Genomic DNA, 27,443 nt, shown 5'->3' on the forward strand with positions numbered 1-27,443 from the left:
CTCCTCCACTTGGATGCTCCTAGAAATTCGGTCCAAAAAAATTATGAAAGGGCATTTGTAATTTATCAGGATCAAAACAAGAGCAAGATGTTTTAATTGTGTTCAGTCTGTATTTTGTGTCTTTGTTATTAGCTCTCATTCTGGTTCCATTCATTTCCAGCTTCTAACCTCAGAATTGGCATTGATTCTATTGTATATATTGATTCTACATACTTAAAATGGTTTCAGTACACATTTTCTGCTATATCGACCAGCTTACCAGCTGTGCTTTCCCCTTTCTCTCCTCGCTGTCATGTAAAATTCAGTCTTCTCCTTTAAAAACTGAATTAATTTTTTTAGAGTTGTTAAAAGTGGATGAACAGCTACATAAAGGAGACAAATATAGTCCAGTGCTGGGGGGGATGCTGTTCAAATTAGCAAAATTACTAAAAAGGAGTTTTGTAGGAAGCTGCTGTTTTGCTAAATACGCTAAAAACTGAAGGCTGTTTTACAAGAACTTAATCAGCAAATTAGGCCAGTAGCTGGTGAGGAAAATAACTTCATGTACAGAATAGATGACACTTATAGGTTAAATAGTTTAAATCTGTGCTGCAAAACCGAAAAATGATGCCCTTTGCAAACTTTCAAGTATTGCTGAATAGCTGCTGTATCCACACGCTGAGTGAGTGGCTGAAGTTTGACATACAAGGACTTCAGATATTATTTATTTTTTTGACCCTGTGTCACCCACAGTGTGGATTTAGTGGTGCAGAAATGGAGCAGTAGACAGTGACAGATTGGTGATGAAGAGAGAAGAGAGAGACAGGGGGAACACCTCTCCTTGAAAAAGCTGAGCAGGACTACCTTTTAGAGTTGTGTAGGTGTGAATGGGATTTTCTTCCTGACACTGTGGGAATATGAGGTGAAACTGAAATTCCTGTTATAAAAAGACTCCACACTGTATATGTCGCTAATGTGTTATTGCCTGTTGCATTAGCTAATTGCCTTTTCTGTTCAGGGAGAAACATCGAGATTTTCAGTGTTACTGTACACGGAGAGAAAAAAGGAATTTCTAGATTAAAGACAGAAGTATGCACCTTAGCAGTCTTTAAAAGGGTCTCTACTGATTTTATATATTTATATATATATTTATGAATCAGTTATCAGTTATTAATCAGTTATTTGTTGATCACCCAAGTACTTTCATAGTGGACCTTTCAATGAGTAAGACCAGAGCTATCACGTCAGCTGCCATCTTCCACGTGTATGTTTCGCTGTACCATGGTACAGTATTGTGTTATTGACTTCTTCTTCAGCATCTAAATATAGAACACTTGTAGCTGTATGCTCCCCACTTCAGTTCCAGAGGAACTGCCTTCTTGGCACACACTTGGTACGCTGTAGTCCCTACTGTGCCGAAGAAAAACAAGTACCATCGTGTTTTTAGAATTTTGGTACTTGATGGCACCATAAGTATCGGTTCTGATGACATGTCTAACCAGGTTTGTGAACATTTGCAGTCAGCTGCAATGAGCTCTGAGTCTGAGTTTATTAATTAGACAGTTAGCCATTGTTTCCAAACCTTTGCCAGTTGGTCTGAGAGTGATTGCAGTCAGTGGAGGCCAGATTGCAATTGGCTGGTTGCCTTAGATTGCCTTAGATGCCCAAGACAACCAACTTGTTACTGTAACTACTTGAAATTGCTACTTAAATAAAAAGAAATTAATAAATTCAATTAGTTGGTTACCACCGATTTATCTGATTTGATTTATCTGATTTAAAGAATGGTAGAATGCTTCTCCGCCATCACTGCCTGCTTCTTTTATGAGCATGGAGTAATGTGAAGGAAACAGGGCTCACTGTGTGTCAAAACAGCCTTCCTTCAAAACATTTAAGTGATCTTTACTTACTTTTTCCTATAGTATGCACAATTGCAGTCACTGACTGGTCATACATGAGCGTGAAAAATCATTTGTTTCTGCTTTTTTCTTTAAAGTAGCACCTCTCCCTGTATTTGCAGGGCATACATGTACTATACAGCTGCAAATGCATGCACACATTTTGTGCAGCTTACATAAACCCACTAAAGAAGTAAACCGGGGCCTCAGAAATTAAGCTGTATTAAAGATCGTGGAGCAAGATTTCTTCTCTGTTCTCTCTCCAGAAATACAATTTGCCTTTTGAGAATTTTCACACACTTTGCACTTTGATTCTCTCTCTGTGGTTAAGCTAATTTCAACTATGACACCACGCAAACTCAGTTATGTAAACGGGCGCATCTGCTACATTAGACATGCGTGAAAAGTAGCATATTCATACCCTAAAGCATCATGGGGGCTGGACTCTCTCTGTGCGAGTCGGTTTCAAACATCAAAGGCCAGTTCCAAAGAGAAGTTAATGCTCACATGTAAGAGTCTGTCTACGTGTGTGTATTTTTTATCATCCTACAGGTCATATCAGTTAGTGAGCTTCTGCAGCACTGCTATTAATCAGCTGGTATCTCTTCTGCTTCTTCTTCAAAACAGGATATGAAGCAAGCCCACTTCCTGTCTGACTTTATCTGTTGTGATGGCAAGTGCACCTCAGCGCATATTGGTTCCTTTTTTTTTATTTCCCCTGAAGTTATTGCTGTTGTTGAGTCCTCTCTTTCTGTTGAAACGCCCTTTGATTTTTCACTATATCAGGCGGCGTGAATTTCAACAGGCAGTTGGATTCAGTTAACTTAAATTCCCTCCCCACAAAGAAGAGGTTCCTTTTTAAAAAGAATCCAGAACTACAAAGGTTTTCCCAGTTCCTTCGTTCCTTTTCCTTTGATGACAGTTTGCCGCTTTGATGTAGCCTGAACTTTGCTGCAGCGTGATGCCAGCTTCAGTATCAATACTGAGTGAGAACCAGCAAATGAAGGCTTTCGCTTCCGAGTTTGCATCCAGAATGGGAAATGTCTTCCCACTTGAAAGACATTACATATTCTGTTTTTTAATGACTGATAAGAAATTACATTTATAAAGAAGTGGAGACCAAATTTAGCTCTCACTTGTTGAGCAGCAGCTTTTTTTTAAATTGCTCGAGGTATGTGTTGCTTTTCACCACATCCCCAATTAGCATCCAGTACATCAAGGTGAGCTTAAAAGAAAAGAAAATCATTTTGTAATGCCTAAACAGGCTTGGTGAAATGAAACTGCTTACTGTACTGTACTCTCACCTTTTTGGCTATATCATGTCTGCTTAGTTCTCTGCAAAAGTGATGAACAGGGAGGGAGAAACTGTCAGGGTGTAACTAAAGAAGAGTTCAAACAGAGGGCAGCATTGCTCTGCCTGCGGGGAGGCCCGTCATGACGTTTGACCTCTTTACCTTTTACTGCTTTGATCAAAAAGAGGGTTTGGACCTTAAGGAGAACCTGATACAAAGGAGAAAAGAGATCTGTCAGAAACCGGAAAACACACTATTAAATTTTAATGTAAATGTGCAGCACAGGAGCAGCAGTTGCATGCAAACATGAATGCAGAGACACAGCATTTCAACCCAGAGCTCCCCTTCACATTGCTGAGGTTAATTAGGTAGGACGTCGTCTGCATATTTGACTAATCCGCCAAGAGTCTGCATTCCTGCAGCAGCACCTCTCCTCCATTATCTAATCGCAAGTTGTCTTCTAAATCTATTTAAGCTCTGCTGGCTCGGTTTATGCTTCTGGTGAAAGAACAGAAAACAATGGAGGAGTGACAGGGCAACAGACTGAGTTCGGGAATTTAGGTTGAACGTGGAAGAGCGGAACAGAACAGCTGTGATAAGAGACCTGGCCTCATTACAAAGTGATTTACAAAGTTCAAGTTGTTATCCAGTGTGTGTGGCATTCATTTTCAAAAGGCGCATCGCCTGCGTCTTGTACTTTTTGGCAGGGTTTACACATTGAATACAACGTTCACAGGTTCTCTCACTGGGCAGCAGTGAATATAAATACATATCTATCAATGGGGTTGAGACTCCTTCTCAGAGTTGAGGCCCTCGTAGAGCTTATGAAACAGATCAAATATGCATGAGTTTTAAAAGAAGTAATAGGACAACAAAGAATAATATTGTAATCTGTCAGGCCTCTAACAGTTAGCTGTGGTCGTAGAGGTTGAGGGAATTCCCTTGATGGTCAAACTGCACATTATAATGCTTTTTTCTAAGAGAATGCCAGACAACAATATTATTACCTGCTCACCTACACATACGCTGAACCAATATCATGTGTATTTAAATGAGTAGAAAGAAATTTCCATTTGCATGAAATGACTAATTATGTAACGTGTATGAAAAATTTGTACACGTGGCATGGTTTTTATTATAGGTTGGACACTAATTACATCACAATGTGCTGGCTGCTATTTGAGCCAACTTTTTTTAACATGCGGGTTAGTCCAGTACAATCAATGGAGGTCCTGCATTGTTTGATTATACGAAATGAGACAGTAAACAGCTGGTGTCATCACCAATACTAATGTGGACAATAACTGTGAGTAAAATGTTCCAGACAGGACTCCAGCTTGTGTTGATTGTGCCGTCAACCAACACCCTATGTATTTGTTCTTCTCCACACTATCAAATGAGACTAAAGGGATATCTAAGTATATCAGAAGAGGAGCCTAAGGCGGTACTTGTATCTTTAAAATATGATGAGAAGGGGGTCCTGACCAAGTGTTGGTATGTATCAAGTTGGGAGCAAGAGTGTTAGGCTAAATTTCTTATGCAAGTTCTCGTTGACGTCCTTAGAAGAGCAATAAAAAGCATTCTAACAGGAAACATTACCAACTATTAAAAGATGTGCACAGACCAACACCGCAAGGCTTTGCAGCATCTGATTATATCTGCCCAGAACACCACTGGCACCCTGCTATGTGTCTGCTCAGAGCCTAAAGCATACTAAAGTACACTTCGACGGACACAGGCCACAGCCTGTTCACCCTGCTGCCACCCAGCAACCCGCTGAACCACCAGACTTCAGAAGTTTCTTTCCTCGGGCCGTGAGGTTATTGAATTGATCTGCCACGCTCCATCATAAATATAGCTTCAAAAATATATTTTTCTAATTTTATTTTGCTTTTGTTTTTTTTGTCAGTGATATAAATAAGACGTCATTTGCAAGCTTCCTCGACCTTCTGTGGCATAATAATAAATACAAATAGTGATTCTAAAACTTTGAAATGTAAAATTGATGAAATGTAAGTGACTGAAGGGGAAAAAAGCTCTAGAAGAGGCCAGAAAAACTATGCAGAGCTCTCTGTCGGCTTTAGGCCAACCCCCAAATGCAAAAGAAACTCAGTAGTGTTACACATCGGCCATTGCTCCACAACCTAGAAGTGTGCCATAAACAGAACACTTTGTTCAGCTCTGGCCTTTACAATGAGACTCACGCATGCTGCAAACAAGATTTCCTCATTTCCTCACAAAGTAGCTACACAAATTTGTTTGTCCAGGTTTTTATGATGGTAATATGCCTCGGTGTATGACTGCTGTGTTTTAGCGTTAATACGGCGATTTTGGGAGTTTGTCACTTCCAGAGATTCTTTGTACTGCAGGGCTTAATGACTCAGTGTACATGTTTGTTTTGGGGTAACACCAGTGGTAAATATCTGTTTCTGTGCTTTCAAGGTCTGTTCAAACCCAGTGAACCCACATTGGCAGCTTAGTGCTTGTATTACTGGGATTAGAGTTAAATAAAGGAAATATGTGATAAAATATTATAAAAATGCTTCTTTTAATAAACAATGTACCTTTAACAAAAAAAAATGGCATGTAGCTACTAATTACACTCATTGGCCACGTTGTTAGACACACCCTGCTTTAAAGATTTTGGGCCATAGTGACATGATAGCATCACACAGTTGCTGCATATTTGTTTTTTGTTTTTTTGCCTGTCCCATTTGGTTCTTTAGCCGTCAGAATTGTTGTCTGAAGACCAACAAGGATACCCAATGGATTTATTTTGCCAAATGGATCATTGTGGCATTGCCGTAATTGGTCCATTTGATCGACCTTTGTTTTTATTATTTATTTTATTCTATTTTCAATTGTTACAGACAGGACAGACATGAGTGAGGGATAGGAAAGGGAGAAAGAAAGAGGAAGGAAAAGAAAAACAGAAGGGGAGAGGGACAGTGAGAAAGGGAAAAAAAAATCTCCTGGATCACCTGTTGAGAGAAAAAGAATAGAAAACAAGCAAAAAAAACCAAAGCAATATACTAAACACAACACCATCGCATTAATCTAGCTAAGTGTAAACAGCAGTAAATACTAAATATTGAATGTTGTTGTGCAGCACGCAGGACAGACAGCGCACAATGTGCTTTGAAGTAGCAGCCAAGAAAGGTGTGATTTAAGTCTACGAACAGTGAACACCTGTGTGCACACCTGTGTGGATCAGCGCGCTTGTATTCCCCATGTAATGGTCTGCAAGAGGATGTAGAGAGCCATAGTCCTGTCCCCCAGGGCATGAAGCAGGCATGAAGGAGATCCAGGCCCCAGACATCCAGAGGCCCCAGAGTGCGAGAGCCCAAGGAGGACCACCCTCATGGGAAGGGCTGAGGATCCCCAGACGAGAGGTCACCCAGTAGCCACCGGGCAGAAGCTAGAGGGGCCTGCACCGGCGTGCCCGCCGGCTCCGCCGGCAACCAGCTGTGCCAGAGTGAACCGAGCGCAGGCCCAGAGGCCGGAGGCCCGAGGGCCCCCCGCGCCCCGGAAGAGGCCTGACCGAGCAACAGGCGCCAGGCCCCGCCAGGTAGCCACCGGGAGTGAGCTGGTACATACCTGAGCGCCCAGCTCTGGACACCAAGAACCACCAATGCACCGACCCCTGAGGGCATCAGTCACCGGCAGGGAGTGTGGTGAGGGGAGATAGGCCTCCACACTTTGGAGGGCCTGGGAGTTCCCAGAAAGGTGGAGTCTAAGACCCAACCTGACATATAGACACAGACAAACAGGCACACACAGACACAAACATGCATTCCCACCCTCATGCACACATATACAGTACAAACACTCAGCACTCACCCAACGTAAGGATTGATGCTGCATGTTTGTTAACTGCACATCCATGATATAAATCTCCAATTTCACCACATCCTAAAAGAGCTCTATATATGTAGATTGAGATCTGGTGACCGTGGAGTCCATTTGAGTACGGTGAGCTTATTACAAAGTTCAGGAAGTTTGAGATGAATTGAGTTTTTTGACATGGTGTGTTATTCTTCCGGAAGCATCCATAAGAAGATGTGCACATAAATGAATGTCAGCAGCAATACTAAGAGGCTCAAACTATGCCAATAATCCATGCTTTTATGCTCTTTATGCCAAATTCTGACCCCATTATTGGCATGTCGCAGCAGAAATCAGATCAGGAAAAACTTTTCCAATTGTCTATTGTCCAGTTTCGGTGATCCTGTGGAAACTGTCGTCTCAAACCAATCTTTCCAGGACCAACAACTAGTCACATTCAAAGACATTTAAATCACCTTTCTTCCTCATTCTGATGCTCAGTTAAACTTCAGCAGGTTGTCTTGCCCATGTCTGTGTGTCTAAATGCTACTGCAACGTGATTGGCTGGTTAGATATTTGTGCTAACAAGCAGTTGAACACGTGTACTTATGTGAATGTAGAAACTGTAGGTATAGAAGCTGCTACACAACAAAACCACTACCTTGACAAAGCTGCTTGGCCTTTTGTTGAGCTACAATCTGTCACCTTACATTTTCCCAGCTGTTGTCTTGCTTAAAAAAATCACCCAAATACTGTGACGACTACTCCAGAGAATTAAATGATGAAAGCTTGAATCAAAATTTTCTCTTGTCTCTCCCTCTTAGAAATATATCGAGTGTATTTATTAGGTTTTAAACGCAGCACAAATTTATCTGATACTTTTTTGCAGATTTTTTTTGTTTTTTGTGAGTCAGATCTATCTACATTTATTTCAGAACGGATTCGAAACTGGACACTGTGTCTTTATCTCTACGTGCATTGAATTTAGGTTTTCCTCCTCTCTCCTCATTCGCTGTCAGTCGGCTCTTTTTAACAACCCATCCTGCTGGCTGGATAGGTCAGTGCTAGAAGGGGTCAGCAGAGCAGCATGATCGATATGGCCTCAAACAGTCACAGTGTGCACTGATCAGCTGAACCATTAGAAACAAGCCTTGCTGTATCTCTTTTTTTCTCTCTAATCTTCTGCCTCACGATTTACTACTTGTCTTTGTGTGTGTGTGTGTGTGTGTGTGTGTGTGTGTACCGTATTAAGAGCAAATAGTGCTGAAATGAATGATAATCTGAATTCAGAGGAAATAAGACTGCCTAGTCGTGCACTTTGTTCTGTTAGTGTGCGTATGTGTGCGTGTGCAGCCAGCCCTTAATAGCACTTTTAATTCACGTTTAGTTGTGTCTCTGTGTGTACAGCTGTTGCATAATTCCCCTGACCTTGATCATTGTGTTGATGCCTGTCAAAACCCAGTGAATGTTCTGCTGTTGCTGCTTTACTCCAGTGTCTCCAAGGAGACAATTCCTCATGAGATACACAATCTGTCTGTGAGAGTGAAAGTAGAAGTGAAATTTAAATGCTTTCTTTAAAAAAAAAAATAGAAAGAATAGAAAGAAATAATATTTATTTTCAATTAGATTTCACTACAGGAAGGATTCCTTCGGTTCCCTGCAGATATGATCAATGAAATAAAAGGAATTAAGAGTTAAAGTGCAGCTTTTATTTTGTACAGCAAATCTTCAAAGGAAGCATTGATTTTTTTTTTATCCTTCATTTCAGGATGCACATATGCCAAAATCAATAAGAGGGAGACACGGGGTTATAGAGATTATAGGGTGGTGTGACTAGATACATGTTTTTGGCAATTAGATACATAAAACCAGTAAGATTTAGAGCTGTGTGTGTGTGTGTGTGTGTGTGTGTGTGTGTGTGTGTGTGTGTGTGTGTGTGTGTGTGTGTGTGTGTGTGTGTGTGTGTGTGTATATAATAAAAAAGGCTCAACAGTCACTTTTAGAAGTTTCTTGATGCAGCTTTTCAGCTAAGATTTGCTCAGGCTAGAATTGAGCTAATTAGTACTTCTCTCACTTGTACAAGTTCATTTGAAAAAGAGAGGTCATATAATTATAGCCCCGGGAAAACCCTGAGCTGTAAGTAGATTTTAGTGTTTGTGTGTCATCTGTATACGGGTGTGTTTCGGTGCGTGTTCAGCCTCTGTGGAGCTGGATTTCCTCGTAACTTTCTGTCTTTGTGTAATTTTATTTGCATGCTCAGCCGTTTCTCGAGTACAAGAATTGACCTCATTCGCTCCCATTATTTGCCAGTGTGATGAAGCAGAACTTAAGATCTCCTGACTGTTGCCTCCGAATGAGAAATTACAAGCCTCACCCTGGGACCCTTACATAATAAAGCTAGATTGTTTTGTGTGAAGAAAAGCGCAATATGAAAACAAACTAATAAACACACTGTTACACAAAGAAACTGCTCTGTAAAACAACACCTGTAAGACTTCATACGTAATTTACTTGGGGGAAAAAGTGTCACTAAACATTTTAAAATGAGCAATCTGTGTTCTGAAGGGCATTTTTCTCAAGAAAACACCACAAGCCACTTTCCACCTGTCCTTGCTTTCCATGCTTAACACATTTGAGGAATGTGAATCCTAATTGGTCGGGACTGGCTTGTCATTTCCTGCTTCTAAACTAAAAGAGACTGTCGCAGCTGGTAGCACACTTACACCAGCTGATGAAATAAAGGTGGTAAATCTGTACAACTAAAAGCAGTCATAAACGTGCGTGTGTGTGTGTGTGTGTGTGCGCGTTGATTAATTGAGGCATTTCTCTGTTCCACAGCATGTGGAAGGGCCTGAACGTGAACTGCACAGACAGCTCAGGATACACACCCTTACACCATGCATCACTCAATGGACACAGGTAAGCCTGCTAATGAGTGTTTCTGTCACTCTATTTCTGCTGGATAGAAATTAGTTGTAAATGCAAGTGCTACTCAGTGCACTGGAAACAAATTGTTCTGTTCTTTGTACGCTGTAGAGCTGAAGCTAAATATTGTTTTCCATTATCAGCAAATCTCTAATTATCTGGATTTTTATGTGTTTGCATGCAAATAAATGGGGGACACAGAGATATCTTTAGATTGGTTTCTTTAAAAAAGTCTGACAGTTTCTTCTACAGATTGCACTCTGTGATTTTTCTATTCTTTAAAAAAAAAAAAGTGTAATTCTGTGCAAATAAATAAATATATAAATAAATTACCATAACCAAAGGAAAAGAATCTAAAAGAAGTCAGAATGTCATAAATTTTATTTAATTGTTTTCACATTTCTGCTGTGACATGATGAGAGGCCATGGTACTGTGCTTATGTCATGCTGTCAGTGTAAACTGATTTTGAACGGGCCTTTCTCTGGATAAACCTGCAGGGAGGAGTCTTAACTGCAAACACATCCTATTAACTTGATAAGGTAGTTACACATCCAGGGGCCTGTTCCAGTAAACAACTTCAGTGAAAACTGAAGCAGCTAAACTAGTTGTGTTCCCATCCTGCTGCTCCTGAACCAGATGTCTGATTTCTGCACTCATACAGTCAATATCAAAGCACATAATGAAAATGTTGATCGGCTGAGTTAAAAGTTGGTACAAACACTGTACAATACACTGTATGGACAAAGGTACTGTAAACCCATGCCTTGAAGCTCCCAGCACACATTTCATGTGCTGATATTAATGCCACGTCATGACTGAGCTGCTGTGGTTCCAGCTTGCGATAATACCACTTACAGCTACACCTACAGAATACCTATGAGGGAAATTTATTGCAACAATGCCACTGGTACCACTGCTTGCAAGGTACCACTACTTGCTCCTCCTGCCCTGGCTAGTTTGCATCATGACTTAAGGACTGTTTGGACTAGACTAAATGTATTTTGAAACCAGCACTGAATGCTGTCACGCAACATTTCTGGCTGTAAAAGGCGTTTGAAGATATTATCGACTGCTTTGTTCATGGGATGTCACATAGAGATTTGATGCTAAATAACTTTAATTATAGAGGCTTTAAATCAAAGTTAGAAGTTAGTGCATAACAATGAAAATGAAAGCCATTACCGAAAGCAATCTTGCATTTTTGGGCAGTAAAATAGTTGCCTACAGTCAGAAATACAAAATTCCTACATTATTTCCATCCAAACTGTACAATATGTGAATGATTTGAGTGTCTACAGCTGCACAGAACTACAGTGCAGCTCCCTTTCTTCACCTGGTCCTGCTGAGAAATCCGTTACACACTTTGGATTAGCTGCGAGCCTGACTGCTATCCCGGTTTGGCGGAACTGAAGGATTAGCACCGTGTTTTGGGGGCAATTATGTGGATTTCCTCCTTCAGATCAACGGGGAAAGGAGGAGGGAAGTGAGGGAAAGAAAAATGCACCCTCACAGTGAAAATTAGGCTGCCAACAAAAAGCTTCAGAGGAGTGATTTAGCATTTAGGTGGGAGAGTGAAAAGAGAGAAGGAAGAGGACTTGGCAACAGGCAGAGCTGTTTTCAGAGAGCTGTTCTTCAGGCTGGGTTTGAATTGAATTTTTAAAGATCACAACGTTATGACATCAAAGGCGCTTTGGTGATAAATACATATTTTTCATCCTTACGCCATCCTTGTTTTAACTGTTCCTTAAACTGAAATGAAATTATAAGAAGATATAATAAACTACAGAAATAAGTAAGTAAGTAGTTCATTAAGCAGCACAGAGCTGCTTCATTGTGCTCTCCTGGGAGAGGTTTTGCCCTTCTGTCTCCTCTGTTGCTCCCTCCTGACATTTTCAATGCAAATCAAGCACTTCGCCTTGCCTCTTCAGCTGGAGTCCCCCTAATATAAAACACTATCACTGACATTACTACTCAGCAGCAGCTAAATGGATTTTTTTTAGCCCAATCCAACTCTGTGATTTGCTGCTTTATGAATTTGTGTACTGCTTTATTTATCAAGAGCAGCAAAGCAGCAATGCTGCTCTCTGTAGCTGTACTTTTTCCAGTGCCTCCTGCAGCGAGCTTCCTGTAAATCCCTCAGAACCAAGGCTTTGTTTAACTAGGGTTTAGTAGGAAGTGCAAGTTTATTATCACATAAGGTGGATAAAAACCTGCATAAAAGATGATCTACTGCAGAAAGAAACACAATAAATACCACGATGGTGGAACAGCGAAATTAAGATTGTGTAGCTACAATATGAGAAAAGCTCATTACGATACAGCCGTGTTTATTGAGCATCTTTTTAATTGTAGTGTCAAAGTGACCCACGATTTGTAGGCATAGCTTTATTTCATTTCTTGCACATTCAGTTTTGAAGTGGAGAATTTGCATTTTTTTAAAAAAAGAAAAGAAAGAAGCACCTCGTATACTGCTGTCCTTGAGTTTGTTCCCTCGAGTCAACTTAGGTAAAATATTACTTAAAGAAGAGAAAGGATGACTTTTTTAGATGAAAATGATGAAAATGGCAAAAAAAGAGAAATTATTCTTAAATGAAAGAAAGGCATTTATCTGTAGAGCTTGAACGTTTTAGTATAGCTGAGCATTTGAAGGTGAACATGCAGCATTTATGTTTCCATCTACACAGCCTGAAGATTATTATAATAAAATCATTTATTTAGCCAGTTGTTACCAAGGTCTTAGTGATTTATACAAGTACTTTTTGTTTTTATATATAGTCAGTAAAAACTTCACTCTCGGAAAGTAGCATGTTTTGCTAGGTGCTGTCTGTGCACTGCTAAAGGATTCGAGTACTTCTTCCACCACTAAAAATGATTCGTTGGCCAATATGATGAAGAGATTCTTTGCAAATTGTGTTCCAAAGTGAAAAGTGCTAAAAAAGAATCGTTGCTGTCAAATAAAGTTGACTGCTTACCATCATGTGGATTTTGTAGCACCTGGCTGCCTTAACTGTCTGTTCTTCCACTTGTTCCTCTGTTAATGTATTGATATCCGTGTACCTGCTTCTCTCTCAGAGAGGTGGTGCTGAAACTGCTCCAGTTTGAGGCATCCACAAATGTGTCTGACAGCAAAGGTTGCTTCCCGCTACACCTGGCTGCCTGGAGGGGAGATGTAGACATCGTCCGTATCCTCATCCACCACGGCCCATCCCACTGCCGTGTCAACCAACAGGTAAACACGCAATAATCCCTTCATCATCCTCTTAAGAAACTTCACCTTCAGTGTCACCTTAAAGTCTAGCTTTTGTTTGAGCTCCGCTATGTCTCTCCTCGGTCCAACAAAAGGCTACAGGCTCAATCAACTGCAGCCCTAGAGGTCATGCTAAATAAAAAAGTGATTTCTCAGGTGTCCTTTAATCAGGCAGCAGGCTTTAGCTTGTGGTTCTTTGTCTTCAAAATAAAAGTACATGTGGTTCTGCGATGCTGTTTCATGTTCTTGTAATGAATGTTAATTGACTGGACTCAACAGAGCAAACATAAAATCTATTGATTGTGCTACTAAAGGTCAGAATAGCTACTTTGCCATTTTTTGTATTGCAGAATCTTTTAGCAGTCCATTCCTTACTTTTTAAAATGGGTTTTTATTTGTAAAGAGAGGCAAGCTGAGATGGTTTGGACATGTGCAGAGGATGGATACTGGATATTCTGGGAAATGGATGGTGAATATGAAGGAGCCTAGAGGAGGATAGGAGGAAGCCCACAAAGAAGCCCCCTTGCTGAGGCTTCTTTGTGGGCTTCTGTGGATGTCATGAAGGAGAAGATGCAGAGGGTTGATGTGACAGAGGAGGTTTAAGGTGAAATGGAGGCAGATAATCTGCTGTGGTGACCCATAGAGAATTCAGAACAAAAGAACTTGGCCGGCATATCCACCAGCTACACTGGAAGCCTTGGATTATTTGGCTTTTTCATCAGAGGCCAAGTCAGTCTAGACTAAGTTGGACTAGTTCCCCAGACTGACAATCTGTACTCAGATATGGAGAAGGGACTCTTGTGTCAAGGCCAACAACCTCTGTTCCACTTTCTAAGAAAGTGATCTAGATTTGCACTAAAATCGAATGGATTTTTTCCTTTCCCCATGCACCACCTCTCCGTGTTTTCTGAAGCAAAATACACGCAAGTGTTTTTGAAATCGCTGCAGAACTATTACGTTGCTCTTCCTGAACAAGGACGTCCTCTTCCACTAAAATAAAGTCCTTTAGCCCGATTTCTCGGGGCATGTAAACCAGTGCTACCGCTGGTCGTCTCATTACGGCTTCTGTCCAACAGAGCCGATCCTTTACATTTTCCAGACATCTCTCTCTGACAGCCCGGTGAGCGTTTCAGCTCCGGGAGCATTCAGCCTGCCTCTGCTGTCATTCCTTATCAGCAAAAATGACCTTCTTCTCCTGCATCACTCCTATTCTGTCCATCTTCGCTGGCAGCATATTGGTGATGTCACAGCTCGCTGATGCGCTGCATCTGAAGATAAGGAAACAAAACACAGGAAGCTGTTTAATCAGAAGTGTTGGCAAAAATGTAAATACCCTAGATATTTCTTTAAAAAAATCAAATCAAATCCTGCACTTGCCGATGGCATAGTAATGGACCTCGCTGGCTATCAGAGCGTTATTTACTCTGCCTAATAAGCACAATTTCCTCTGTCACCATTAGCCAGATTGTTTCCCCGTGAGAGTTGTTAGAACCTAATTGTGTGCTGTGATAAATGATGTCCTTTCCCCGTAAATGAAGAGGTTCGTCAGCAAGTGAACACGGACAATTTTCTCTTTTACCTTGTCAATGAGTTGCTGTGTGGGCAGCGTGGACACACACTGAGTGGAAGCTGCTGATGGAGAGAGTACTGTGGACAGGTGCTGACTTCTTGGCATTGTTTGACTGTGCTCTTGTACCTCTTATTAAGTACACACACAGTGAAAAACATCCCACTTATCTATGCGTTCATGTTTTCAAGCACATTTATTTAATGCTTTCTTAAATTTCCTGGAATTTCGTCAGCAAACCCCCAAAGCAGCAGCGGCTTCTCTTTCTTTGCTTTTTATATGTGGGAGGCCAGAGTGGGTTTCTATGAGAAGTAATCCAGTCCAGCAAGACAAAGTTAACAGAAGAGAGATTATGTTTATTGTATCCGTATTTGGCGCATAGTGCAAATAAAAACCCAAAGACTGTGAATTTTATATGCTGCAAGCTCCACTGGCTCCACTGCAGCTGAAGAATCAGTTCACGACAAAATATTATTGAACTCTCAAGCAAAATAGTTCTGAGCACGCAGTGATGTGTAGGCTATTGAGTTTAATTGAAAATGACTTTAATGTAAATAATGTAATTTGTGGCACGTTTGGAAGAGTTGTTCTTGATACTGAGCCGATAACCTGTGCAAATAATTCCCCCCCTTTTTTCTGGCCCTAAAACCCAGACATAAGAAATCAGTTGACACTGTATATACAGATGTGTTCTCCGGAGGAGGGATTCCCAAATGATATGCTGTGAGGCATGCGATTTTTGGGATGACCGTGCATTATGTTTTCTAACACAGCTGCACAGAAAATGAAAAATGAATTCTGTATAAGTGGTTTTTGTACTCGTTTGCCCTAAAAGAAAATCCTTCATAAACCAATGTTGCTTTTGTACAAATGTTTTAAGGATTAAATTATTACTTGGAGCCAAATAGTGTTTGAATAGTGAGACTTTCTTCCCTTTTTTGCAATACTAGCACGGTGCCAAAATAGCTAAGGATGCACTCGGTAAGCAAACATCCCTCCTGATAAAAAGCGCGTGTCCTTCAAAGGAGCACTGGATCTGAACTGCAGGTGGAAAATCTGTCTGCTGTGTTGTGAAACTGTCTGGTGGTTGAACTATAAGCGAGTGAGTGGGGATACTCTTGCAAAAAAACAAAGAAAAGTTGTGGCTATCATGCAGGTCCAGTTTCCGCTAATGTGCCTTTCTCTGACAATGCAATTAGAAGAAGCATGTCAGATAATGTGGGCGATATTTTGCACAGGTGTGAATAAAGGTGTGTCTTGACATTTTTGCTTGTCCGTAACTAAACTGAGACTTGCTTGTGTCTATAAATAAAGTTGCTCATTACCGTTATCTCCTGCTACCTTTTCCACACTCCTGTCATCATTTGTGACTTTATGTAAGAAAATGAGCACACAAGTTGAGTTTGTAGTTCAGTTTAAATCTGCTGCGCTGCACTGTAAATGTGCTGTGTCGGTGTGATTGCTTTTTTTTCCTAATGAAATTCTGAGATTTGTTAAACAATTTAAAATCACATGAATAGTCATGAGTATTTTACTATTGAATATTGTGAAATATACATTTTTGAAGTAAGACTGTAACAAATATTCGTTCAGTATACTAGGCAGCGAGAAGGTTCTGGGTTTGAATCCAGCGGTCTCTCTCTGTGTGGAGTTCACATGTTCTTGCTGTGACTGTGGAGGTTCTCTCCGGGAATCCCGGGTTCTCCGCAGGCCAGATGTTGTTGGGTTAACTGGCAATTAAAAATCAGCAATAGTTGTGGATGTGTCTGTGAGTGGATGTGTGTCCCTCCGTGTTAGCCCTGTGATAGACTGGTGGCCAGTAGGCCTTTCACCCCATGGTAGCTGGGATCCTGTGAGCCTGAATTTGATAACAGAAAGAAAATGAACAAACGTTTCTTGGTGTATATTGATAAATATTTAGGGACAGAAAATGCGAATGTGTTTTATAATTGTACAGAATATTTCCAGTTTATCTTTAAAACTGTAAAAGTGAATGCTTTGACATGAATTGAGCTGCGGTTTGGGGAAGGCCTCGAAGGGGACTGGCGATGGCTCCCGGGCCTGGCAGATCCCCATGCACTAAATAGAAGTGAAGAAGTTAAAGAATGGAGAACAAGGAGGGAGGGTGGGGCATGTAAACGAGAATGACCAGTTTGTAGAACTGAGGGAACCTATATAGATGACAGCCGGAAGGAGCGTATTTGGAGGCGTGGTCCCACTCCTGAAATTCCAATACATAATCTCCAATTAATCATCTAATTACACTGATCATCTTTCTCTGTAACACTCTTCATATGCTATATCTCACTTTGATGCTTGTCATCAGCTTCCATCCTCCTCTGTGTGTAATAAGCTGTTACATTAAAAAAGATAAACACACTACGCTCCCACTTTTATGAACACTGTTATGTTAGCCTGCTCTTTAGTGTCCTTAAAGGTGTTAGTTTTCTCCTAAGCACTCAGGTTTGCAAACACTGAAAACTGAAAATGTGGTACTTGGGCATTTTTATTTGTGTATTTTATATCTATTTATATTTTATATGCATGCTGCATGTTTGTACAGTATTCTTGTTGTTATATCAGCGCCAGGGTACAGCTGTTTTCAGGTTGCAAGCATAAATCAGTGGGTAAGATTTATTTAGTGTTGGTGTGTTTACGATGCCTAAGCTCCATATTTCCCCGCTGTCTGTCGTGTCTGCAGTACAGAGCAGAGCTTGCATACATTAGTCTGGGTGATGTAGTGAGTCTCACGCACACTCACACCCATCATCAAGACGTACAGCAGCAAGCCATTGGCTGCACATTACCCCATTCTCAACAATATTACTCTGCCCACACACACAGCATTACTCGTGTCAGAGGTTGAGTATTTATGTGTGCGCGTGCTTAGTTTTATAGGCTCGCTCTGGTGGCACAGTATTTGCCTTAATATGATCTTTTTTTCTTACAGGAGAAAAGGAAACTCAACATTTGTGCTTGCTTTTGTGCACGACGTGAGAAATGGTGACAGGAGTGTGGAAAAGGTAGCAGGAGAGAACTGCAATGAGTGCGAAAGGTCCTGAGAGTGTAAAGAAAGAGATGGGAGGTTGACAAAAATCGAGCTAGGGGAAGTTTGTGGGCCAGTTCCACTCTGCAGCCAGCAGAAGATTATTCAAGGTTAGTGGGTGTTATTAGTTGGCGGTAAACCAGTTCCAGCCCACTGTTTATTGTCTAATTGGTCCCAGTAGTTCCCATTCGCAGCTGCTTTTGTTTATTGCGGGAGCGTGTGCGCATGAGAGAGGTGGAAGCCGCCTGACTGGAGGAGATGATTATACATGCCGTGTTCGTGCGTGTTTATGCGTGTATGTGTGAAAGACAGTGAGACAGTGATTGATGGTGAGAGATTGTTTGTTTGCTCAAAGCTTGCACTCGGATTGCAAGGCCAAATGCATGTTTTGACGACTAACACGTGGCTGTTTGTGATCTCTTTCTTCCACTGACACTGACTCAGATCAACGGCTGGGTGAATGAATAGAAGACAAGTCAGGAGTTTAATTTCATTTAATTTTGTTTGTTTTTATGATAGAAAAGGGAAGAGTAAGGACCAGGTGTTACACCTGGCTTGTTCGGGACATTTTAACGAGGTCAACAATGCCAAAATACACATCGCTAAATCAAAGAATAGATGCAATTACCCGAAAAGTCCAAGGAGAAACTAGTTGCCTGAAAGGCGAGAGGGAGAATATTGTCAGTGGAAATCTCGTATACAGCCAGGCTGGTGAAAAGGTGCTCCATGAGGTACAGTACTGTGCAAACGTCTTGAGCTAGCCGCTATTTGTTTGTATTCTTCTTCCAAGCAGACTTTCTTGTAATCTTTTAAAAGTGATCTCAGGCAATAGTTCTTTCTGAAGGTCCTTCAAAGTTTTTCTTTTGACATTTTCATTCATTGTCAATCTTGGAAGAGACTTGCAAACCTGACGATTATTAGAGGTAGTTTTTTTTTTTTTTGTTTGTTTGTGAACTCCACTTAACACCGACCTATGAATCATTCAAGTATAACAGGCAACCTAATAACTTAGACCAATTTCAAATTGTACTTTGCTACTAGCAGCCTGTCGCAAAATGTATTTATAATTTACAATTTATTCCTGCTTTGTTCAGTCAAATCTACAAAAGAAAGCTAAAGATAACACAGTTTGACAGGCATAAAATCTTACTTATGCACCATCAAAACAAGACAATTTCCAAAGAGCTATAAATGAAAAAAATTGAGCCAGTAGTGTTGGCAAACCTGTCAAAAGTGATGGAATTATGAACACAGAAAAGTACCATCAGATTTTGATCTACCATGAAATACCATCTGGAAAGCATCTAATTGGCAACAGCTTCATTTTTCAGCATGACAATGATCCCAAACACACAAACACTGCAGTAAAAACATACCTGGATAGAAACGCACAATGGACTGGCCTCCCCAGGGTACTGATCTCGACATTTTAGAAGCAGGATGGGATCAGCTAGTCAGAAAATGGAACCAAAGGCTGCGAATAACCAGAGGAGAGCTTTCATGTTTTCCAAGAAGTATTCCCAAAGATTGCTTAAAGAAATTACAAGGAAGCTTTTGTCTGAAACATTTTCTGTGTCCATCCTCATGGACACAGAAAATGTTTCCCCTCCTCCATCAAGGAAGCTCTTCCGATTCTTTAAATGCACATCGGGAAGATGAGAAGTGGGAAGAGTGGGGATTTCTTGATGACCTAAGAGTGAAGCATCAAACCAGTAGTAGGGGTATCTTACTGTATATGGATGTCTTTAAAAAACGTATCCATGCTGCACCTTTACATGTGAGGCAGTTAATTCTCATAGTCTTCACACTGTGGATGGAAAATCAGCCACATGCAGTGTAAAGCATGATCATCCTGTGTGTGATGAATCTAGTTATCATAACTAGTGTGTTGGGACCACACATGGAGCAAAAGCAGGTATGTGTTGTGGAAATAACATTATTGCAGGTAAAAAAAATGATCCAAGGAATCATGCAAAAACACTGATCTGTACGTAAATTACAAGCTTTAAATTAACTGCTGATAATTATTTTAACAATTTTAAATATCTAATGACTGTATTTAAGTTTTATAGGCCTAAAAGAGATTTTCATAATTGCATATCTATAAAAGATAATCTGCTGTAAAGCTCTGAAATTGAAAGGTCATTTCAGTGGGTTTTACATGTGGTACAGCTTTCATTTCATTTTCACTTTTCATTTATTTAACAGGGTTGTGATTAACACTAAACTGCATTTAAAAACCAGATCTAAAGGCTGCAAGCTTCAGCTACAGCCATTTGAAAAATGCTGTAAAGAATGATGGCAGTGAACAAAGCCAGTATAGACTCATGGCCTATGAATTGGTGCACTCTGCATGAACTGGTAAGAAAACAGATACCACCACATTTTTAAAAACAGTAATGTTGCATATTTTTGTAGAAAGTTCTATAATTCTATCACATATTGGACCTTGACAGCCCAGCAGCCCCAGCCTGAAACAAGCATTTTTACAGTAGCTCCTTTCCTTTGCCTATAAGCCACCTTTCTTCTGATTGACTGCCTACGCCTGTGTCTGTGCTCACAGCTGGAGCTGTGCACCCAGGATGACCATAGCGATATTCCCTCTCTTACATCATACAGAACCAAGAGCAGAAAAAAGATGCCTGAGGTTTTGGCTTCAGTCTGTTTTGAAGGTTGTAAATATAAAAATACGATGCGACTGGGTTTAACAACATTTTATTTTCAAACTGTTGTAGTATTGCTGTATTGTTGATGAAACGTGAAGGAAATTTGAACAGTTACTGACCAATTCTGACATTTTTACTCCAACGTACCTGCACAGATAAAAGCTAGCATGTAAATTTTGCTAGGTGTGTATCCTTACAGTAGTTGTGTCCTGCAGATTTGCCCACTGATGGAGGACAGATGTGGTTTGTGTGCGTGGGAACCAGCACAGAACCGTCTTGGCTACTTTCTCTGTGTGGGACCTTTGGACTCATCAGTTTAGGGTTATCCTGTGCGTACACTGTGTACTGTATGCGTGTGGGTGACTGAGTATGTCAACTATGTGTCGCTGTAGGAATGTGTTCTTCTGCAACAACAGGAGGATGTAGGGTTATTCTATCCCGTCTCCTCTCCATTTCCCCCCCCCCCCCCCCCCCCCTCATCATTCTTCTTTCCCTGCTCTCTTTGTCCTCCCAGAGGAGACACTGAGCAAGATCACAAGAGAGGCAGGCCTCTCACCAGCAAGAACTTCTGAAGGCTTAAAGACTGTGTGAACTGAGGCAAATGTTACAGGTCACGAGGCCATTTTCCTGCTGTGTGTTTCCATGAGAGTGCTTCTGTGTTTGTGTCTATTCGGTCTTGGTAACTCGATGTCCGGTCATGCACACATGCTGCTTCCACACAAGAAAATGAAACCATATGTGTCTTGGTGATCAACTTGAGAACACATGCTACTATTGCTGCGACAAACCGCCCTGGGAAAGTCCTCGGCCACTGAGATGCCCACTGCTGCCAAGACACACACTGAGCCACAGGTCGCTTTCTCATGAGTAATCTCTTAAAAAACGATATGTTACTGTATATCATATGTTTTTAAAAGCCTGACTCCCTGCCCGCAGTGGGATTCCTAATTAAAGTTCAGCAAAAGTAAACAGATTCATTTCTCCATGAATCAAAACAAGCTTTAGCCCTGAGCGATTAAAGCAAGCCCAGAGCAGATTGTGTGCGAGGGTGTTAATTGAGGTGTTATAAAAAAAACATTGCAAAACAGATTTCTAGGATTTCTTTGAGGTCGTCAATTAAGACGTTTAGCTGGGGAATGCTTCAGGGAGGTCAGAGTTTACAATGGCAACCGCAGACCGGCCACCCTGGAGCAGAAGGGCGTTCGATGTCTAGCTCAAGGACGCCCATGTGTAAGCATTAAAGATCAAGCATACTGCCCCTGGTGTTGAGAAGTCCACTTTGATAAAGCCATACATCATGTTTTTTTGGGGGTTTGAGTTTCAAATATATTAAATGAAGTGTATTTTAATTGCAACTTTGACTGTGGGAAAGTTTGTCTTTTACTCAATCAGTCAAGATGCTCTCAGCTTCTCAGATGTGAGGAGTTGCTGCAGCTCACATCATGACAGTTGCCTTTCATTGCAGATTCAATATCTTTGGGCTTTTTCTTCTTTATTGCAGCGTGGGCTCTCAGTAATCGTGATGTGCATTTTTCAGTATTTTAATGGAAAACCACAAGTCAGTTTTTCCCCAAGTAATATTAAGAGAGTAATTAATAATGGTTATAAAACAGTGTGTTGCAAGAAACACTCCTGGCACCATTTACCTCAAAATGTGTTCAGTTGAGTGCTTTTATTTTGGAATTTAAATCAGTGTCTGCAGCTGATGTTGCTGTGAATCCTGTGGAAAACCCCAAAGGGTTGTGCGAACGAGTGTGTTTCTTGCCAAAGTGTCTGTGATCAGTCAGTCGGCTACGAAATGTGTATACTGCAGTCTATTCTGTCTCGCTTCTCATCTTTGTTGTTTCTGATCTGGTCTCATCTTCTCTGCTATCTTTTGCAATCACTCCACTTGTCCTCACATGTGTTATTAAGTTATTATGTTCACAGTTATTATGGCTCATTTTTTAGAAATTAGTTTCTGTACCCAGTTTGACCTATTTAGTGCACAAAAAGGAGTTAAAGAAACAGAAACCACCTATTATCTCTCTCTTATTGTCCTTCAGTCTACCTCTCAGCTCCTACAATATGTTCTTCTGTCTGGATAACAGATTTTATCCACATTTTTCTCTAAAACGAATTGTTACAGCTGTTGAGTAGGGGTGTAATATATCACTATAGCAATATATTGTTATTTTATTTTGTGACCCAGTTATTAATTTGCTCTGTAAACAGATTCTCTCAGCAATTTGACTCATTTGATTTCAATGTTCATAGGATTGTTCAAAAGGAGACATATGTGGACTAAATGCTGGCCAAGGAAGTGGATATGCTTATGATCTGGAAAGGCCTGTGCAATTGTCCTGTTGAAACAGCCGGGTATAGGTTTTGACACCTCATCACTGTACCTCTGTACGGTCAGATTTTCACCAAGAACAATCAGATCAGAGACGGTGCTCTCATTAACTAGCAAGGCTGCTCCAATAGCTTAGACATGCCTGCCAGCATCCAGCATCCTAATACCCCGACCTCACTCAGTCATGGCGCTGAGTGTAGCTTTTTCGGGGGGGGGGGGACCATTGGTTTTGAATTGGTGTTCAGTACACAAATTGTCATCACTGACCAAAACCAATCACCCAGAACTGAAAAGAGCTCACACAGAGATTTTAGTAATGCACCGAGAACTGCAAAGATTGAAGATGTATTTCACTTTAACTTAAAAATTGCACGTCTTTCTCTTTCTTTGTTTCCCTACACCACCACATTTCGAATATGTTGCTGCTAGACACCAAATCTTTCTAGAAAAGTCAAATTGAAGTTCTTAGACAATGTAATTTTTTTTTGGAACGAACTTGCATGAAAATACTTTTCCCCCATTTTAAAGCTTTATTATCGTTTTTACCATTCAAATGATTTGAGTAGTTTCATGGTAAATGCCAACATCATGTAATGGAACCAGTGTTGGAAATTTTAACCTACCTCTGAAAAATGTTCTCTGGCCATACTATCACACTTTCAAGCAAATTCAAACTCTCAGAATTTTATGCTGAACTTCAGCTACACTTTTGAAACGCCATATTCCTGAAGTCATTGTAGCAAATATTTGGCCTGAAACATTTGAATGACATACAGTGGGGCAAAAAAGTATTTAGTCAGCCACCGATTGTGCAAGTTCCCCCACCTAAAATGATGACAGAGGTCAGTAATTTGCACCAGAGGTACACTTCAACTGTGAGAGACAGAATGTGAAAAAAAAATCCATGAATCCACATGGTAGGATTTGTAAAGAATTTATTCGTAAATCAGGGTGGAAAATAAGTATTTGGTCAATAACAAAAATACAACTCAATACTTTGTAACATAACCTTTGTTGGCAATAACAGAGGTCAAACGTTTACTATAGGTCTTTACCAGGTTTGCACACACAGTAGCTGGTATTTTGGCCCATTCCTCCATGCAGATCTTCTCGAGAGCAGTGATGTTTTGGGGCTGTCGCCGAGCAACACGGACTTTCAACTCCCGCCACAGATTTTCTATGGGGTTGAGGTCTGGAGACTGGCTAGGCCACTCCAGGACTTTCAAATGCTTCTTACGGAGCCACTCCTTTGTTGCCCGGGCGGTGTGTTTTGGATCATTGTCATGTTGGAAGACCCAGCCTTCATTCTCACTGATGGAAGGAGGTTTTGGCTCAAAATCTCACGATACATGGCCCCATTCATTCTGTCCTTAACACGGATCAGTCGTCCTGTCCCCTTGGCAGAAAAACAGCCCCATAGCATGATGTTTCCACCCCCATGCTTCACAGTAGGTATGGTGTTCTTGGGATGCAACTCAGTATTCTTCTTCCTCCAAACACGACGAGTTGAGTTTATACCAAAAAGTTCTACTTTGGTTTCATCTGACCACATGACATTCTCCCAATCCTCTGCTGTATCATCCATGTGCTCTCTGGCAAACTTCAGACGGGCCTGGACATGCACTGGCTTCAGCAGCGGAACACGTCTGGCACTGCGGGATTTGATTCCCTGCCGTTGTAGTGTGTTACTGATGGTGACCTTTGTTACTTTGGTCCCAGCTCTCTGCAGGTCATTCACCAGGTCCCCCCGTGTGGTTCTGGGATCTTTGCTCACCGTTCTCATGATCATTTTGACCCCACGGGATGAGATCTTGCGTGGAGCCCCAGATCGAGGGAGATTATCAGTGGTCTTGTATGTCTTCCATTTTCTGATGATTGCTCCCACAGTTGATTTTTTCACACCAATCTGCTTGCATATTGTAGATTCACTCTTCCCAGTCTGGTGCAGGTCTACAATACTTTTCCTGGTGTCCTTCGAAAGCTCTTTGGTCTTGGCCATGGCGGAGTTTGGAGTCTGACTGTTTGAGGCTGTGGACAGGTGTCTTTTATACAGATGATGAGTTCAAACAGGTGCCATTCATACAGGTAACGAGTGGGGGACAGAAAAGCTTCTTACGGAAGACGTTACAGGTCTGTGAGAGCCAGAGATTTTCCTTGTTTGAGGTGACCAAATACTTATTTTCCACCCTAATTTACGAATAAATTCTTTACAAATCCTATCATGTGAATTCATGGATTTTTTTTCACATTCTGTCTCTCACAGTTGAAGTGTACCTCTGGTGCAAATTACTGACCTCTGTCATCATTTTAAGTGGGGGAACTTGCACAATCGGTGGCTGACTAAATACTTTTTTGCCCCACTGTAGCTTAAGTAGTTCTCTTTTTATCTAGCTGTTTGAAACTGGCTCCACAGAAAACACTGCAGAGTAAAGCCTTGAAAATGGCCCTGACTTCAACACAAAAATATTTTTTTATGAGCAACTAATAACTGCAGAGATCTGAGATTTTAACGTTTTCCTATCAAGAAATGTATCGTTCGTGATGGTCAGGCTGGAAGCATTTGGTTGGAAGACATTGAATGACCATCAGCCTGAAAAAAATCATATCTTAACCTTAAATATCTCATATCTTAAAAGTTATTGGTTTGAACAGCTCGTAAATATAATCTAAAAGCTGTTTTTCTTTATTTTTCAAAACACACACCCGAGACCTGCGTTTAGGTGACATCAAAAGACAACACTCTCCCTGAACAGGCAACGCACAAGTTCTAATAACAGAACATAAGAGGGAGTAGCAGAGACATTCACCTTGTATGCCTCGTCTTTTTTCATTCCTCATTTACCCCGCTCTCCCTGGGCGGCGAGCTGAGCTGCTTGGATTATGCGATGCTGTAACATAGACGGAGCTCATCCTGCATATCAGTCCATCAGCATTAACACAGTGCATGTTCAAACAAATACCTCTGCTCTTCCTCCGCTGTGGTTTCATTTCAGACCTGGCCTCGCTGATAAGGCTTGCTTATTTGCATGGATGTAGCTGTTTGGTCCCAGGGAGATGAACTGCGAGAGCACTGATAGAGTGCACCATGGGAAGTGTGTGCGTGTATGTGTGTAGGTATCATTCTGTGAGCAAAAGTTGATTCTTTTTGTCCTTCACTTAAAGAATGCAGAAGATGCGCCACATATAATCAATATATATGAGAATAAATCCTTCTTTAAAGAGTAATAAAACCATATAGCTGTCATGGTAGAGTGAGCTTTATCAAGCCAGGGCTTCATTACTGTGTGAGCATTAATATCAGCTGCATATGCTGCTGAAAGAAAGGCTGTGACACAATCATTTGTATGGGCATGTCAATAATGTTCTGCCATGCCTGTTGATGCGGCATTAGTAGACGGCTGTTGCTCAGAGCCCAATCAGCAACAATGCACTTGAGTGCTAGATGGTATCGGAAAGCTGTCAGAGCAGCGTAATAGGAATATATGGCCACTTCGAGAACACAGAGGCAGGATCTTTTTTTCTCCGCCTGCTGCTCTCTCGCCACATCTCGGGCTCTATTGCTCTTGTCTTGTCACTCTGAGTCTCTGCTCGTGTTTTAGTCACTCTTCTTTCTGTCAGGAAATTGCATTTTTCCTATCTTAAGCAGCGTGCGTGAGGCACGGCGGTTTGGAATGACAAAGCTTCATTGTCCATTTAAGGCTGCAGAGACGGAATAGGCCACAGGCGGCAGCAGCAACGTCTGCAATCTTTATCCCAGTGGTTATCACATCCATGTCATCAGTGTGTGATGCTGCTTCTTCATGACTTTCTGATGCTTGTTTTGTGTTGAATATGAAGATATCATCCTTATCACTGTTGCTAAAACCATAACTTGCTACCCTGTTTGGTGTGTATGTATACTAACCAGACACTTTATTAGGTCCACTTGGATAGTACTGGATTGGAACCCCATTTATCTTCAGAATGGCCTTAATTCTTAATGGCATAGATTCAGCAAAGTGCTTTTTTTGGGTAGATGGGTACAATATGGTTGGACGTGGTCAACAGCAATATTTAAGTAAGCGGGCCCAGTATACTTTCTGTTTTTCAGACCAGCCTATATAAACTCTAGAGAAGGCTGTCATGGCTAAATACATTCACTCCTGTGTGATTGGCTAATTAGATATTTGTGTCAATGAGCACTAACAAAGTGGCTGGTGAGTATAAAGTTTACACAATCCACCTTTTAAATTCTAACACATGGTGGTTCTTTCTGCACTCGCCATTTGCGGAAGTTGATATTCCAGTATTGGACACTGAGATGTTCCAATAATAAAGTATGCTATGAAGGAGAGTGCCACCACTCTCTCACCTTTACCGTTTACAAAGTCATTTTTTTTTTTTGATCTTTAATGAAAGAATGGCTCTGTCTCCAGACGTTGCTTTGTAATTGGACACTTAATAATATCGGGACCAAATGATTGTGCTGCGTTTTTGGTTATTTGGGACTTGGTAGAAGTTTATGAAGTCAGGATATGCAGTTGATTAGATAAGCTGAAACTCAAATTATCCATCAGGGAGACTGAGTCACTCCAAGTTGAATATTCACACAATAACCAAGCAAATGGAGTTTATTAAATACAACTCTGGCACCAATTATACCAGTATATTGTAATGAATGCG

At 41.0% G+C, this 27,443-nt stretch overlaps 1 protein-coding gene across 6 annotated transcripts in view; it reads left to right on the forward strand.

Annotated features, from left to right (window-relative positions):
- anks1b (ankyrin repeat and sterile alpha motif domain containing 1B) overlaps window positions 1-27,443 on the forward strand; it is a 282,958-nt gene that overhangs the window by 81,227 nt on the left and 174,288 nt on the right. For 5 of the 6 annotated variants that reach the window (XM_026146084.1, XM_026146081.1, XM_026146083.1 and 2 more), the window contains exons 2-3: window positions 9,833-9,913; window positions 12,993-13,149. In XM_026146084.1, coding sequence (XP_026001869.1) covers window positions 9,833-9,913; window positions 12,993-13,149 — 238 coding nt within the window. Of the gene's footprint in view, window positions 1-9,656; window positions 9,737-9,832; window positions 9,914-12,992; window positions 13,150-27,443 lie in introns of those variants that run through there. The other variant, XM_026146085.1, reaches the window with a different exon arrangement.

The sequence above is a fragment of the Astatotilapia calliptera genome, chromosome 17, assembly GCF_900246225.1.
Source record: "Astatotilapia calliptera chromosome 17, fAstCal1.2, whole genome shotgun sequence".
NCBI classification, from domain to species: Eukaryota; Metazoa; Chordata; class Actinopteri; order Cichliformes; family Cichlidae; genus Astatotilapia; species Astatotilapia calliptera.